Genomic DNA, 18,044 nt, shown 5'->3' on the forward strand with positions numbered 1-18,044 from the left:
AATGTATACCTTGTCTTGCTCTACATTCATAATTGCTTTACTTTTTGGTGAGATCTGTGTAACATGATGTGTAAATGAATGGATGAAGCTGGCTGTGCTGATTTACCCTTGGTAAGGTTCCCAGTATGGAACATAAATGAATCATTGTTGCAATCATATTTTATTATTATATTTATAGATACAATAATAAAACCTGTTTCAGAGTAAAAATATGGCAAGGAGGTTCTGGTAGAATGTGAATTACTTAGGAATTAAGGGGGATCACTCACTGAATAGCAGAAGTGTTGAATTGTCAACAGACACACAAGAAAGAATGAGAAGATATTAGCTTCAGGACAAATTCCAGATGTTGCTTGTTCTTAATTGTAAGTAAATGGTGCATCTCTTGTGAAACTGCAGTTAATGAGTATCATGTGGGCAAGGCTGCAATGAGTAGGTTAGCTTACAGCTAAAAAAATCCGTTAGTATACCAGTTCATAACTGTATGGTCTTTAACAAAGACATTTTGAGTGAGTATATTATTTGATGTAACATTGTTTATTAAGAAATGTGTGCATATGACAAATACATACATTTGAATTATCATTTTGGCAGACTGTCACACATTGTTAATGTCATATACACCCTGCAGGTACTAAGGAAGTTACCAGAATCATAAATAATTTGTTTGTTCTCTGAATGTGAAAGGGGTAATTCATATGACTTAAAGTTACTTTCTTATAAATGCCTGTTCATACAAACCTTGAGAGTAAAAAATTCTTTGTCACTGAAATTCAATGTAAAAAAAGGTCTCAAGCTATCATTCACCAGAAAAAAATGAAAAAAGTTCTTTTTATAGGAACAGTACCACATAAATAAAGTTTTCATGTGATTTTGTAAAACATTAATAGCCAACTTATCAGTTGGTGGGTGAATAACAATTTCATTGCCAAACATACTACATGAATTTGGAACTATAGGTTGTACACATCTCACTTTATCTTTTGATCACCACCATTCAGTTCTTCCATAAAAAACAGTTTGATTTTTATCTTTCTTCAGTTCTGAAAAACACATCATAATATTTGTTTCTGTTAATGAAGAACTTATGTAGAAGTGTGCCCATAAATCATCAACACAAGCTACATTTCCTTTAATGAATATCTGCACATTTATTACAGGAATGGTTTTAATAGATAAAATATCTGATTTGCTGATATAACACAGGTATCTACGGATTTTATACAGTTGTGTATGTTGCTAAATATAACCAGTTTAATACACATTTTGTAGTAACTACTTTAAAAACAGAACAGCAAAGAGAGTTCTGTATTGTAAACAAAAAAACAAAATGTGTAACAGTTCTCACCATAAAACAGCAAGCCTGCCATTTGAGCCTACTGATATATCAATTTAGAGACATATGTATAACAAAATATAATCCATGTACAGGTACTATAGCAACATTTAAAATGATAGCAGTGATTTTTAATGTACTGAGGGACTGACTAGAAACATCTCATTATTTGCTTCAAAGTGTCATTATGTTTGGCAAGCTTACTGTGTAAAAATGTTGTTTAGTAATTGAAACAAGGTTTTTCTCAGTTATTTTTGAGTTTAGTATGGTTAAAAATAAATTCCATTTCATTGTAATGTTAACTTTAAAATGTATAAAGAGGTATTACAAACACATTGACATTATTATTTCACAAGCAAATAATCTCAACTTTTTTTAGTGTTAAGGCACATTTTATATAACGTCTAAACAGGATCTGAACAATTCAGATTGTCCCACAAAACTGATTCAAAAATATTCAGAAAGGTACACTTTGTTAGATACAAAATGAGAAACCATTCAGTTACAGTATCTCTGAATAATAACTACATGAACTAAAGCACTTTACACAGTCTTTCAAGTATCTTTTATTCTACAAGTCTACCATTTCTTTGGAGGCTGTGTTTTGAATTATTCATTTTTCTTAATTGCTGTAAATACATGTGGGAACGCCACCCACAGAATAAATATTAATGTCTTATGCCTGAAGATAATATGTTCACACACAATTCACAGAAATTATTAGTTCATTTTAGTAACTTGGAACTGGATCGTAGTTTGGCAGTTGAAATATCTGATGCATTAGCTACTGAGTCCTTAGCAGCACTGGCAGCAGTGGGACGCATAAAATTGGAGCTACGGTGGCTGACTCCAGCAGTAGCTCTCAGCCGTCCAGTGGGAGGTCCAACACTGCTTCCACTACTCGAACTGCGACTAGCAGGGACTGAAGAACTTGATGCAGGCCTTGGAGTACCTACATTTTCCTTGAAACTCGTACTCACTCCTGAAGTAACACGAGGCCTTCGAATTGTAGGACCAATGCTACTACCACTGCTTGAGCTCCTACTTGCTGGTACTGACTTGTGTTGACCTGAAGCTGATTTGAGCTGCACCTGTGTCAGTGGTTTCTTTGGAGTTGTCCTGCTGGCTGAGCCATGGTATCCAAATTTACTGGGGGTATACTTTGAAGTACTGTTCATTTCACCTGATTCTTTTCCAAGCTTTGTTGTCAGTGCTTTGATGGCCGTAGTGTAACCTGATAGATCACCACTTGATTTTGTTGTTCCCCCACTGACACTTGAACGACTAGAAGACTTTGATAACTGAGGGGCATTTTTTACAGTGTTCACTGAGGTAGAACTGTTTAATGAGCTTCTCGAACTGCGAAGACTTGTTCTTGAATTTGACCGTTCAACAGTACGCCTTTTCTGCAATGGCTTTGTAACACTGGATTGTGAATCACTCTTAATGAGGTTATTAGACCTCAGAGGTATGATACTTCTTCGACCTTCTTGGTCAGAATTTTTAACATTTGAATGTTTGCTTCTTAATGAACTACTTCTACCAACAGGATGTCTGCTAAGATCCGAATGCCTTGTGCCTCTACTTTTAACTGCTCCAGTGTCTGTGTCAATTTTACTTGAATTAAATCTTCCTGGTACTTTAGAATATGATAATTCATGATGTGATGCTGAGTGATCAGCAGGTAGATCTGAAACCTGTGTCTGAGCAGCATTGGTGCTACTGCTTGTATCAGCACTACCACTGCTGTCGGCTCTTATTACATGTGCTGGCCGGGTTCTAATCCTGCTGCTTTGACAACCACCTGACAGGGATCGTGGTGAGTCAGTAATGTCAGGGTCATAATTACAACCAGAAGAAGTTCCATGACTTGGAGTTTCTGAAATTAAACTTTGTGTTTCCTCAAAGCCTTCATCATTCATTTCATGCTCAGTGCGATTAATACCAGATTTGAGATGACCTGGACCTGATGCATTGATTCTTATTTCAGGTATGAAATCACTTTTTTGACGAGAATTTTGAGGAGATGCTGCAAGCATTTCTCCATCTGTTATACCTTTTTCTGAAAATGAAAGTGCTTCAACTTTTGGTTCTCTTTCGCCAACAGATGCATATTTTTCAATATCTTTTCTTGACTTTGAAACAAAACTTCTCCTCGGATCAAGTTCCCTTTTATCTGAAAATTCAGATGAGCCACGAGTAAGTTTCAATGCTTCTTCTACTTGTCTTGGTTCAATCATGCTTCGAATTCTCTCTCTGTTTGCAGATAATCCAGTTCTGGGACGCAGCCTTGTCTCCGTACTAGCACCATTTACTGAAATTTCAGAACTTCTACTACTACCTTCTTCTGTTCTTGACTTTATACCATGATTGTCTGTTGTAGTCTTGTAATGAAAATTTTGTTTCTCTGGCTGTAGCCTGTCAAGATTTTGAAGCTCATCACTAACAGTTGTAATATCTGCCAGTGCTTCTTCTGCTACTTTGCCCTCATCTCTGGTAGCTCTCTGTTTCAGATTCTCCTGCCACTTCTTTAATCTGCTCTCTTTGTCATCTTGTGTGGGAATGGAACTCTTAAGGGAATATGATTGTACACGAAGAGTATTTGGCTTGATGATTTGCTTTTCTGGTACAATTTCTTGAGCAGCACCATCAAGTCTTCTGGCAGTATTTGTGTCTTCCCCATTTGTGCTTCCCGCTTCTTTGTCACATGTATCTTGATTCTTTTTGTATCTTCTTGTCCTACGAGTCAAAGAAAACCTGTCAAACTGGCCATCTCCCAATATTTCTTCCTCATCTGCACATTCTGCTTTTCTGTTTCCAGTCAAATGTGTTTCCTTTGTGGCTGCATTTTCTGTAACCCTGTCTCCTCTGTATTTCTCTATTCTTTTGTTCAGGGTATCTCTGTCTTCCACAGCAATTCTCCTGCACGGTGTATCTGAGTTTGTTGTTAAATGCCTCGATAGTCTGTGGAACTGATGATCATCTGAAGTTGGAGAAACTGGAGACTGTCTTGCAGTGGTGTCTACTGGATCACTAGGCTCTGAATGCACTGTTCTGCTTGCATAATTTCTTCGTATAGCAGGAGGAGTTTCAATATTATCAGAATCAATTTCAACCTTGTCAGCAACACATGCATCCTCTCGGGTTTTTCGTAGACGCCTTGGCACAGTTGGTGGAAGTATCTGTTCGTCGTCAGTTTTGGTGTCTGGTTTTTCACTCACAATGGTCTTAAGGAAATCTCCAGGAACATCCATTGAATGCCTGTACTTTTGAATTAGCTGTGAACGTGTCATAAGTGGACTATTTGGTTGGCTCCCTGGCAGAGCTTCAGTAGGCTCTGTAGTATTTCTACGTGGATGGCGCAGAGTAACCTCTGGAGTAGGACTTGTGATTTCTTCAGATGGATCATTTACATCACTTGGTCTTCGAATGTACAAGGTCAGTTTATCTTGTGCTGCCTCTTGCCCAAGATTTCCAATGATTCCCTTTCGTTTGTCTTCTTCTTTAATTGCCTGTAACAAAAATATTTAATTCAGACGGATTGCATATTTAAAAAGAATCCTATCCATAGCACTTATTAAAAAATGTCTCAATACTGCATCATGATTTCTGAAAACAGTAAAGCCTTAAAAGAATTAGCAGAAATAAGGAAAGGAAATCACCATGTGTGAATATGCAACACCTTGAAGGATTCATCGGTTATAAGGGAGGAAGACTGAAGTTCATATCCTGTTGACATCAAGGCCATTTGAAACAGAACCCTAATCAGTTGGATGATGAGGCAGAAGAAAATCCAATTTGAGAATGCTGAGTGAAATAGTGTGCCATTTCTATAAAGTAATTAGGGAAACCTGAAAAATCTAAATCAGGTTGGGCAGATGGGTGATCAGAGTCTCACTCTTCCTGAATTTCAGCCCAGTGTCTTAACTGCTACTACAACTTGTTATATGATTCATTGGTAATGAATAAAATTTAGTACACATATGACCTACAGTCAAAAAAAGAAATTATGAAATGTGCAGATTAATAAAGCAGTATACCCAAATTCAATATTTTCCAAAGCTTTGATGGGCTGTGATATGAATCTCGACAGGTCACATTATCAAATAATAGGATTTGCACCTGTTTCTGGGGAGAGATGTTCTAGATAGTTTTTATCTTGGGTATATATTTGGTAGGATAAGCTACTACCTGACAGGAATGAGTAACAGATCAGTGAAATCGTAGATGTGTTCAGTAAGTGATTTGTAATGTGTATTGGTAGGCAAGGAAAGAAGCAGTATTTGTTGTGCACACAAAACTTCAGCATACTTTATAGCTTGTGAATAGGCAATAACTTGCTGGAATACAGCTCCAGGAAAGAGTTAAGCAGCACTGCCTGCAGCTCTAAAATTTCCTTAATGTAATAGTCATTGTTCAGTTCACCAACAAGTAACAGCAAGTGGGATCAGACATGATACACAATGGTGCAACCAGTGTTCCTCCAGCACTATACCATCTAACACTCTCTTAGAAACAGCATTTATTACTTTAATGTCTCATACAATATCAATCATCACTGTAGTCCAACATGACTGTCAAGTGTATTTACATCTGGTGGTATCTGGTTTGGCATTAATTGTATACTGAAGATAGATAGCTGAACACTCTCTTACCAGCAGACACTGGTTAAATGTCGAGGAAGACATTGGTAGGCCTAACTCTGTAGCAACTGACACTCAGAATGAACCGCCACGAGTCATCACAGTCAGGTGTATGATACCTTTGTTGTAATGTACTAACAAGTAAGATGACACTGTGGAACTAGGCTGCATGCATCATCTTTCATATAGAAAGGAAATGATTCATATCCATAATTTACCACTTGTAAAAGTCTTCACATAAATGTAAGCTTTGTTAACATAAAATGGATGGAATTATTGTGTCAATGAAAAACTGATGTAACCAGTCTAAGGCTAAAAAATGGGAAAGATCTAAGAAAAAGTACAGATAGAACAGAAGTTTGATTCAATGTACATACAAGAAAACATTGAAATTAGGCTATTGTTCTCATTAGCAGAATGCAGAGTTTTTAAACTGAATGAAATAAATTTGAATGAAGTGGTCTCTTAAATGGCCAGATTTGGTCTTTATATTCACAAGAAAATGACAATATGTTATAAAGAGAAAAATGTTTACCGAGTCAAGTTTCTCAGATAAAAAAAAATCCTTCCTAGAAATTTTTCCTATACGTAATTTGATTTATTTGAAACATTCAGGCATGTAAGTAGAAACACTGCCAATGGAATGACACCAGGATTTTTCTGCATGACACACTTTTTTTGTCTAGTTCTTACTAGTCTTGCCTCGCACCTTGCATACATCTGCCAACTATGATTTATTTTCTTCATGGGCAGCACTTTTTTGGTTAAAAAATGCTTGGGCCAAGAATGAGAGCTGCTAGTTTCTTCACAGTTGTTGCCACATACTACACAAGAAACTGTAGTGAGCTACTTTCTTTTCTTTTGACCACATTACTTGTTTCTGAATAAAGTACACATGCAACATGCTAATCGCTATCAGGCAAGAAAAAGTTTTTTTCTGCTACCTGAAATGTCATCTCTAGAAGGATAATACAGTCAACTGGTCTGATTTACCCCTCATTTTTCAATATTATAATTGTTTTTGAGATCTGACATGTAAAAAACTGACAGTGCACAAAAATGGGTTGAAGAGACATAATACTAGCTGGTAAAGTTGTATGGAGCACAACCCAAGAAGCAAATATACGAATCGCTTTATTCAGCTTAAAATAGTTGAAAAATCAGAAGATACATGGTAGCAAATTGCAAAGACCCTCCCAAGTATAGTCTACATCATTTCCATCAGAAGGCACCAAGCATAATGGCTGCTATGAATCTTTATGTACAATGGGAGCCAGACCTTGTCACTCTCCAGCTGACTAGCTGTTGTGCCTTGTGTCATTCTTGAGCTCTGTCCATGTGTATTAAATACAACTTAAATACTTCACTAAAACGTTTTACCATTTGGATTTTTAATATATCAAAGAACTGTGCACCTCATTGAAAAAAGGCTGATTTATGTCAGTAGACGACATAACACACTCTCCAAACAGACTGAAATAATCACTGAAAATTATTCTATTCAATTTTCTTATGTGTACAAAAATAATGAGCATATTATTTCTGAATTCTCAAGCTGTTTCATTGAAGAAATTCACTTAGGATTGTGTTACAAAACTGCCAGTGATGGGACAGTTTTGGAATGAAGTGCATTTGAAAAGCATGTACCATTAAGCTATTAAAATGAACTTAAAAAAATTATAATTACAAGAAAGGTCACTCTTTAATGTGAAATAATGATAACCAAAGTATAACATTTATCACAGGAACAAATAGTTTTCTTCAAACTTCCTCATATAATCAGACAATGTGTGAATATCTACAGTTTTAAACAGTTCTTTTGAGGTAATGAAAATCATAATGCAGGTGATTGGAAAGACATTTCCACACCTTTTAAAACAAACCTCAGCTGCTGTGCATCATGTCTCAAGTGTATGAAGAATAATCACATACTTTATGCTCAAAACATATTATGAAGTTTTGGAGCTGTAGTAAAAACGGTATTTGGCTAAACTGCCATTGAGTAGCAAAATATCAGATCAAGGCATGTTACACTATTTGTTATGGGCAATGAAATGTAATTTACTCAGTCTTATTGAAGGGCAGAACATTCACAGTGGCTTAGAGGTAAGATATTACAAAGTAGGGTGATGCTTCTCATGCAGAAATTAATGAAATTTCTATCCCATTCAAACTATTGTTTGCTGCCTTTAGTTCAAAATAAAGTGCTTCAGTTTCTGCTTTTTTAAAAATGATACTGCAGTAAAAATGATTCGCCAATTACTTTGAAAAAAGTTCCAGTTTGCATCTTCAAGTATAATTATATACTTTAACCTTGTCTATAGATTCCAATGACTTGCTACTGACTCTTGTGATTATGTGTGCTGCTTACATTCCACAACTCTATTATAAGTAATTCTTGTAGGATCTAACTTGCATTTTATAGTGAACAAACATGTTCTCATCATTTTTCACGGATAAAAAGAAAATACAAAATTTGATTTATTCTCCAGTGGAAGCCAAAATAGTTACTACATTAATATGTGCAATTCATTAACATCAAGATTAAACACAAGCTAGATAAAGTGAAACAATTAAGCACAAAATAGCATCAGTGATATAACTATCATGGATGAGAATCACACATTACCTGTAGAGGGTTTCCTTGTGACACTGGTTCAATGCTGCCTCTAGATCTCATCCGCCTGAGCCTCCTAACATCAACTTCTGTTTCCTCAGCACTGTTTGGGACATTCAAATTGGATTTGCGCCAGGCTGATTTGTCCTTGATAGTACTGTGGGGCTGAGCATCTGAAATAGATAAAAATTCAATAACTGTAGGTTATATTTTCAGGCAATTGCTCTGACTTAAACAGTTTGATAAAAAAAATAATTGTTTGGATGTACTGATGGGTAGTCTGTATCATTCTAAAGGAGAAACCTACAAATTTTTTTAAAGAATAGCTTTGTTGAGCTCAGAGGTGACAGCTGTGATTGGTTTCTTCAAGCAAGAAAAGTTAGACAGCGAGTTTTATTTATGAATTATGCTTTTGGTAATGTAATGAATGAATCATGAAAATGGCCATGTCTCCACAGTTCATTTGGAAGAACAAGTTGTGGAAAGAAATATTAGGAATGGGGAATTAAATGGCTGTTTCTCTGCTGTGCATAAAATATGCTGTATGGTGCCTTTGAACTCATTATACCTGTTGAAATAATTATTTGTCATACTGCCATGAGCTGTGCTGCGTACAATGTTGAGTTGTGGTTAGCACTGCTGGCTGACAAGTTGTGGATTGCCAGTTCAAGTGTGATCACCATCAAATATGTGTTATTTAGTATTTATCATTTCTGAAGGGTTGTCAAAATTTATTATGCTTGTAATGTTTGCATATTTTGGAATATTCTGTGTTGTATAAATAGCAGCACTCTCCATCCAGGAAGCAGTTCTTTTCTGTCTGTACATTGGTGTCAATAGTAAAAGTGCTATCAGTGCTAACTAAATGTTCTACTTCATTCAAGACCCTGTTATTGGACTGGACCTGATTGTGGTTACAATGTGACAGTATCAAAAAAATGGCATCAGTACATGTAATCACTTGATCCTTGTTAACAATTTAGAAAAAAGGGAAGATATCCTATAGTTCAATTACTGTGTTAGTGTCTTTGGAGTTGAAAAGTGCTCTCTCCTTGCTGGATCTATGAGCAATGGAGCTGCAAAATAGCTAGACTGCACTATACAAAATTACAGGTATGTTTGGATTATGCTTCTTTATAACAATGCATAGTCTCAACTACAGCAAACAGGTGTGAATTTCTTGTGTGTTGAACCTAAAATCTCAGTCTAGATTCTCCAGTTGTCTTCTGTTTCCATAACTGAAAGTAATTAGAGATGAAAGATTCCTTGTTGCAGTGAATTAGAAGCAGAGTAATATGATTTGACAAAGTTAGCACAAACTTCAATGTGAGCTGCTTTTAATAGTTTCCGTAACAAAACTCTGTCTTGAAATCTGGAAGAAAATCCAAAGAGATTCTGGCCTTATAAAAGATATATCAGTGCAAGAGTCCGTCACCATGTGACAGCTATGGTAATGTTACTGACGACATCACTACTAAAAAAGGGGCAACTAAATACAGTTTTCAGAATCCCTTCACTGAAGAAAGTGCAACAACTATTCCAAAATTCAAATCAGTTCATGAATGCAAACCTGAGTAATTTGGAAGTAAATACCCTTGGTGTAGCAAAGCAATGTAAGTCATCAAATAAAGTCAGTCTTCCAGTCCAGGAGGTATAACAAATGGGTTCCTTTTGAAGAATGCTGATGAAATGGCTGCATTTTTAGCAGTCATATACAGCCACTTGCTCAACAAAAGATCTGTACCCAGAAACTTGAAAGCTGCATGGGCCGCAACAAAAAACAAGAAAGGAAATAGAAGCAATTCACTGAATTTTAGACCCAGATCATTGACATTGATTTACAATGTGACTTTCTAATATATTCTGTGTTCCAGTAATGTGAAATATCTCATAGAAATGATCTAATGACACACAGCCAGCAGGGATTCAAAAAATATCTTTCTTGTGAAACACAACTGGTTCTTTATTTACATGAAGTAATGGGTGCTATTTACAGAGGATGTCAAGGTATTCCATATTTCTAGATCCGCACAAATTGACATGGTCACTCACAAGCAGCTTCTGATCAGATTGTGTGCTTATGGAGTATCAGCTCAGTTGTGTATCTGGATTCATGATTTTCTGCCGAAAAGGTCAAAGTTTGTAGTAATTGATGAGAATTCATTGAATGAAACTGGAGTAATATCTAGGGTTCCCCAATGAAGTGTTATAGGCCCTCTGTGGTTCCCAATATCAGGGTGTTGCAGGAGGAATGGTCAATATTCAATTGTCCTCTGCCAAGTACTTAAGTGTGAACTGCAAAATAATCATGTAGTTGTAGAAATGTGATTACACATAGAATGGTATGATAAATTAATGAAAATCTCAAAATACAGGAAGGTGGATCCATATACTGAAGGTGGATTCACATACTCAGTGACTATAAATATGGCAATACAGGTTTCTCATAGTGGTCTGATGGCAAGTCCACAGCAGAGATGGTTTGCTATTACCCAACTTCACAGTGTGCATGAGGAAGAGCCAAGTATGTGTGCAGTGAGTATGATTTTAAAGAGTCCTTCTGGGGTGTACATTTATTTTAATGCTGTGATGGATGAAGATGGAAATGAAAGTTAAGGAGGAGGTGAAATCTTGTTGTTGAAGAATATAGTCTACTGTGTCCATGAATCTGTACTAATGTTATATCTTTGATGTCTTTGTAGAGATTATTATTTGTCTTGATGTTATTACACTGCATTACTTTTTGAAAATAATAATAATAATAATTTTTAATAACTGAAATACTGCTGTAGCTGTTGCTGAATATGGAAATTTTGTAGTTTCAAGTCATCTTTAAACTCACCAAAGTAGCAATCTGTGAATTTTCTGTGTTAATGATGTCAAAATGAATATTTCAGTCTCTTGCACAATAATATTATCTTGGACATATTTCATTTGTGTGACAAAATCAGGGAATCTTTTTTTAACCTTGCATAAGGGTGACATTGGTATTACTGTAATTATATTTCTGTTATCTTTGTACTTGTTATGCAATATAATATAGTATCACTATCAACTAGAGATGCAGAACAGATTTGCTTATGATGGTTTTTAAAACAGTTAGATCTTTCATGTGTTTTGTTCAAATTGATAAACTGGAATGTAGTGCCATCATCAAATTCCTTGCTTTGGGTGGTTTATTTGGCAAAAGAAATTCATCTCCGAGCTTAGGAAGCATATTATGAATGTGCACCTTCATTTAAAACAACTGAAAAAAGGGGTGGTTGAATTAAAAGATGCCCAGTCTTTTCTTGTAGATGATTCATTTGAAGAATGTCCCAGACTTAGAACCAGAGGTAAAAACATGGAGAAAGTGAATAAGGGTGTGAAGATGACTTCTTGTCAGTTGCATTGTGATATCTATGCATGTTTTTTCATTAATTTAAGTAAATATTAAGTTATTACCATAGCTGTGTCTCAACTCTTTGCACAATATTAAATGTTAGATTAGATTAGATTAGATTAATACTTGTTCCATAGATCATGAATACGACACTTCGTAATGATGTGAAATGTGTCAGTCAGGTTAATAAAAGATGTCTGTACAAGATATCACATTACACAAAATATTGCATGACACTAATGTTTAAGTATTTTTTTTTTTGGCCCCTTAATTTATATCTAAAAATTCAGCCAATGAGTAGAAGGAGTTGTCATCTAGAAATTCTTTTAATTTATTTTTAAATGTTAGTTGGCTATCTGTCAGGCTTTTGATGCTGTTTGGTAGGTGACCAAAGACTTTTGTGGCAGCATAATTTACCCCTTTCTGTGCCAAAGTCAGATTTAACCCTGCATAGTGAAGATCATCCTTTCTCCTGGTGTTATAGCTATGCACACTGCTATTACTTTTGAACTGGGTTGGATTATTAACAACAAATTTCATAAGTGAATATATATATATACTGTGAGGTTACTGTGAGGATCCCTAGATCCTTAAATAGATGTCTGCAGGATGACTGTGGGTGGGCTCCAGCAATTATTCTGATTACACGTTTTTGAGCAATGAATACTTTACTACTCAATGATGAATTACCCCAGAATATGATACCATACAAAAGCAGTGAATGAAAGTAGGCATAGTAAGCTAATTTACTGAGATTCTTCTCACCAAAATTTGCAATAACCCTAATAGCATACGTAGCTGAACTCAGACGATTCAGCAGACCATCAATGTGTTGCTTCCAGTTTAACCTCTCATCGAGAATCCGTTTGCTGAGAACCACTTAATAATTTTGTGGGAAACATCATTTACAGTTACATCACTTAGTTCTTGGTTTTTGCATGTTATTAATATACTTGTATCACCAGCTAAAAGAACTAACTTTGCATCGTCATCAATGTGGAATGGTAAGTCATTAATGTATATCAAGAACAGTAAAGGACCTAAGACCGAACCCTGTGGGACCCCGTACTTGATAGCCCCCCCCAGTTTGAGGAATCAGCTGTTGTTTTAACATTACATGAACCACTTATTTCAACTTTCTGCATTCTTCCAGTTAAGTATGAATTAAACCATTTGTGCACTGCCCCTTTAGCTTATCTAAAAGAATTCCATGATTTACACAATCAAAGGCCTTTGAGAGATCACAAAAAATACCAATGGGTGATGTCCGGTTATTCAGAGCATTTAATATTTGATCAGTGAAAGCGTATATAGCATTTTCTGTTGAAAAGCCTTTCTGAAAACCAAACTGACATTTTGTTAGTACGTTATTTTTACAAATATGGGAGGCTACTCTTGAATACATTACTTTCTCAAAATTTTTTGATAGAGCTGTCAGAAGAGAGATTGGGTGGTAGTTGTTGACATCCAACGTATCCCCCTTTTTATGCAATGGTTTTACAATGGCATATTTCAGTCTATTGGAGAAAACACCCTGCTCCAAAGAGCTATTACATATGTGGCTGAGAATCCTACTTATCTGTGGGGAACAAGCTTTAAGTACCTTGATGGAAATGCCATCAATTCTGTAAGAGCTTTTTCTTTTCAGTGAGTTTATTATTTTACTGATTTCAGAGGGAGAGGTTGGTGGAATTACATTTGTTTCAAACTGCACAGGTATGGCCTCTTCTATTAGTAGCCTTGCCTCTTCTAGTGAAGATCTAGATCCTATTTTCTCCACAACTTTTAAAAAATAATTACTGAAAATATTTTCAATTTCTGATTGTTTGTTAGTACACTTGTCATTCAGTCTTATGGCACTAAATTGCTTTAATTTTATTATCAGAGTTACTGATCTCAGACATGATACACATGCTTCTGGACTTTTTAATAACTTTTCTTAGTACCGCACAATAGTTTTTATAATATTGAACAATTTCGGGGTCAGTACTCCCTCTTGCTGTTAGATACAGTTCTCTTTGATGGTTGCAAGATATTCTTATTCCTTTAGTTAGTCAAGGTTTTTTATATGTTTTCTTGGAATTATGTTTAACTATTTTCTTGGGAAAACAATTTTCAAATACCCTTAAAAATGTATCGTGAAATAAGTTATATTTCAAGTTTGCATCGGGTTCCTTATACACTTCATCCCAGTCTAGCTGCTGTAAGCTTTCCCTAAAGTTTGCAATATTTATATTGTTAATTGAACGCACTGCTTTGAAAGTCTGATTTGATATACTGCATGGAGCTATGTCATGTACTGTAACTAGCTGTGCACCATGATCTGAAAGACCATTCTCAACAGGATAAGCATTTATGTCCTTAAACTTATCTTGGTCTATAAAAAAGTTATCTATCAATGTACTGCTGTTCTTTGTTATCTGAGTAGGAAAATCAATGACGGAGCTCAAATTGAAAGAACTGAGTAATACTACAAGGTCATTCTTCCTATTACACTCTTTCAGGGAATCGACATTGAAATCCCCACAAATGATAATTTGCTTCCCCCTGTCTGACAGATAGCACAACAAAGCATCCAAGTTTCCTAGAAATAGCTGGAAATTCCCTGAGGGGGACCTATACACTGTTACAATTATGAAAGTGCCATCATTTACTTTAAGTTCAGTGGCACATGCTTCCATATGTTGCCCTACACAAAATTTTTTAGTTTCTAAATTTTTTACACTGTGGAAGCTTTTGACATATATGGCAACTCCTCCTCTCATCATATTATCTCTACTTACATGTGCAGCTAATTTGTACCCATTGATGCTAACCTTTTGCATATCAGTGACAATGTGATGCTCAGACAGGCATAGTACATCTATTACATTCTCAGTTTCTATATCTTCTAAGCAAAGCAGAAGCTCGTCAATTTTATTCTTAAATCCCCCAATATTTTGAAGAAATATAGCAACATTACTTTTCACTTTACTTTTGTGAGTATCTTGAACTTTTTTAACATCTTTAGTACTTGCCTGGCTGAGTTTCACACTGGACACTGATCTTACACTAAAAAAGAGTTTCCACCATGAGATGTAGTTCCTCCCCCCTTTAAATTTCCTGCTATCAGCCCAGCCAGTTTACCCTTCCCTTTCTTGTTGAGGTGTAGGCCATGTCTAGTATAGTCCCACCTACAGAGTGAATCAACAGGAACCACACCAATGTGTGACCCTGCACCAGATCCAAGTAGCCGTTCCAACTCCAAATTAACTCTCCTGACAGAAGAGCTCAAATGAGGTCGGTCGTGGCGTTCCAGAACCGACACAAACCCAACACTGGTATGACTCGATGTTGATGCAATCTTTGCCAGGTCACACTCGATGCTGTACTCCAGATCTCTGTCAATACTGTTGCCTGGCCCACCCACAATAACCGTGGTATCTTCCTTAGTAAAGCCTCTACATAGTGAACCTAAATCCTCTGTAACCTGCCCCAGTCCAGCACTAGGTTTGAAGAAACTTATGACCTGGTATTCTGACCCTAATTCATCCTGCAGAAGTTGGCCCACACACAGTTACAAGCTGTCTAACTTAGCAGCATACATAAATGTACCTAACAAAGAGTTTCCATTGTTTTTGTCTTCTACATTCAGTGGATAGTAATTCAGAATCTTATTCTTATGCTTATTTCTTTACATTTTTAAAATTATCTATTGTGCTGAGTGGCACACTAAAGGCATAAAGGCAGGTCTGGTTGCGATTATGTGAGTAAGGTTTTAATTTAATTTTGAATTTGTGTTTTATGAAGCAAGATGAATTATCAAAACATATTCAGATTTGCATTGTTATATGCTGTCACGCTTTACAGGACAGATTCGATTAGAATTATTTAATTCTGGTGTACTATAATTAATTGTAGAACAGATAAATATTATTGTCTGATTTCCTGAAAGTTATATTTAAGAATTAGTTATTTTCCATTCACTTCAGAAGAAAATTCCATCAAGTCTTATACCCACTTATCATGCTTTGATTATAAAATAAGTTGAAATATGTTTCTGAAAATTATATGTTTTGTTGGGCTTTTGTATACTGATAAATATTAAGAGAATGTTCTTTATAACTATAAACTTTATTGTGAAAATCTTCTTATTGCTAAATATTACCAGATGTGGTACTGCGGAAGGAAGTGTAAGAATGTTTACCTTCAATGGCTTCCATAGCTCCAACAACATCAGTTTTTTCTATAGTAGGCCTCCAGTCAGGATACACTCTCTTATAGTTAGTAGTTTTTCCAAGAGTTGCTTTTTCTTCTGGTAAGGTATCAAGAGTACTTCCACGCCCTTCACTCTCTAGGGAAAGAACAACATTACTTTTATTCTTCAAGATAAGGAATAAATAATTTTCTTGTAATTTTACTGTGTGTAATGTAAAATACATGTCATAGCAGGTCTCCAAGAGAGAGATAGAGAGATAGAGAGAGAGAGAGAGAGAGAGAGAGAGAGAGAGAGAGAGAATAGCAAATAAACTGCTCAAAAAAGTTCTTGCCCAACTGGGTATCTGTGAACAAATATGGGATTAGATTCAAAGGGAGCAAGGAACAAAAGAATAAGTCTCATATACAGGAGGTTCAGAAATTCCTGTTACTAAATTGTGGGACTTGTAGAGGTGAGAAAGTACATAATACTTTGAACAGGAACCTAGGAACCCATGTCTGGAAATGTACTGTTTCCATTCTACGACTGTTTCAGTTCAGATGTTTAACTCATCCACTTCTGCTTGAGAAACTGAATTAGGTATGATGCAGTACTGTTATCAGATAAAAGTTCAAAAGGAAACATAATGAAATATCCATTTATCACTTAAGCACATTTATTTTGTATTAACAGTTAAACATTATGTGTTTATATTTGTCTGAAACAAAAAAGAACCTAGCATACTGTACATAGACAACAGTGCTGATGCATTACAACACCGGCTCAATGTTGTGACCACCAACATTGTTACAGACATTATACCTACGAAGCATGTTCTGGTACACACTTGCCATGCCACCTGATGTCTCTTCAGTTTCTAGTGCAGTGGCCAGAACTCGTGCCAGCAGACCTCCCTTTGTCTCTACAGGAGTCTCGTACATTAAACTTTGCATATGACCCCACAAGGAGTCCATACAAGTTAAATGCAAAGGTCATGCAGTTCGACCACTTAGGCCTATCCATCTTCCAACATATCATCTGTTGAGATTTCTCCGAAGCGCACGTGAGAAGTTAGATGGTGCGCCATCATGCTGAAACCACATTTCCTGAGGGTCATTAAGTGACACAGCTTCCTAGAATGGGTGTAATACACTCTGTAGGAAGATCAAGTATGCAGGACCAGTCAGTTTGAGTGGAAGGAGGTAAAGCCCAATCACATGACCATCCAGAATACCTGCCCACTCGTTAATACCAAACCGGTGCTGATATCTCTGAAGATGCATGGCATGAAGGCTTTTGTCTGCTGAGACATGGCTGTTTTGTGAATTTAGAACACTGTACCTAGTGAACTTAACATTCATCTGTGAACAGAAACTGAGTGGAAACAGTGGTGTATTGATGCAGCAGTGCAGGAGCAATGTGCAGTAGGCAATGCATTATGGAAAATAAGCTGGACCCGTAGCGTGTACCCTTTGTAAGTGGTACAGATGTAATTGTAGCTCATACAAAACATCCCAGATGATACTGTGACTAACAACCATTGAACAACGTATTGTTCAAATTTTCATTGATGACTTACTTTCAACACTGTGCAGTACATTGTCTTCAAATTTAAGCAGGCGGCATTGCTCTGTTTCTCAGAGCTGATGCATAACTTGGACAAAAAGGTTGTGCGATGGTGTGCTACATTGCAGAAAAGATATGTGATACAGTCAACGAGAAGCTCTTGTGTTATCTTGAGCTTTGCCATACACAAGGAGCATGTGTGTGTATTCGAAAAACCTTGTTTATTGAATTGAGGGCACTGAATAGGTCTCACAACAAGGCAGGCATTAAATGACATCAGGTGGCCATGTGACAGCACGCATCATCCTGTCTGCCCTATTGCA

The 18,044-nt window shown here is 36.2% G+C and overlaps 1 protein-coding gene across 1 annotated transcript in view; it reads right to left on the bottom strand.

Annotated features, from left to right (window-relative positions):
• Window positions 1-518: 518 nt before the first annotated feature.
• Window positions 519-18,044, bottom strand: part of LOC126183342 (uncharacterized) — a 907,422-nt gene continuing 889,896 nt past the window's right edge. The window contains exons 22-24 of the mRNA XM_049925224.1: window positions 16,165-16,311; window positions 8,609-8,769; window positions 519-4,848 (exon numbers count right to left, since the gene is read on the bottom strand). Of these exons, the coding sequence (XP_049781181.1) occupies window positions 2,062-4,848; window positions 8,609-8,769; window positions 16,165-16,311 (3,095 nt within the window). The 3' untranslated portion in view covers window positions 519-2,061. The remainder of the gene's footprint in view (window positions 4,849-8,608; window positions 8,770-16,164; window positions 16,312-18,044) is intronic.

Source organism: Schistocerca cancellata, chromosome 4 (assembly GCF_023864275.1).
Source record: "Schistocerca cancellata isolate TAMUIC-IGC-003103 chromosome 4, iqSchCanc2.1, whole genome shotgun sequence".
NCBI classification, from domain to species: Eukaryota; Metazoa; Arthropoda; class Insecta; order Orthoptera; family Acrididae; genus Schistocerca; species Schistocerca cancellata.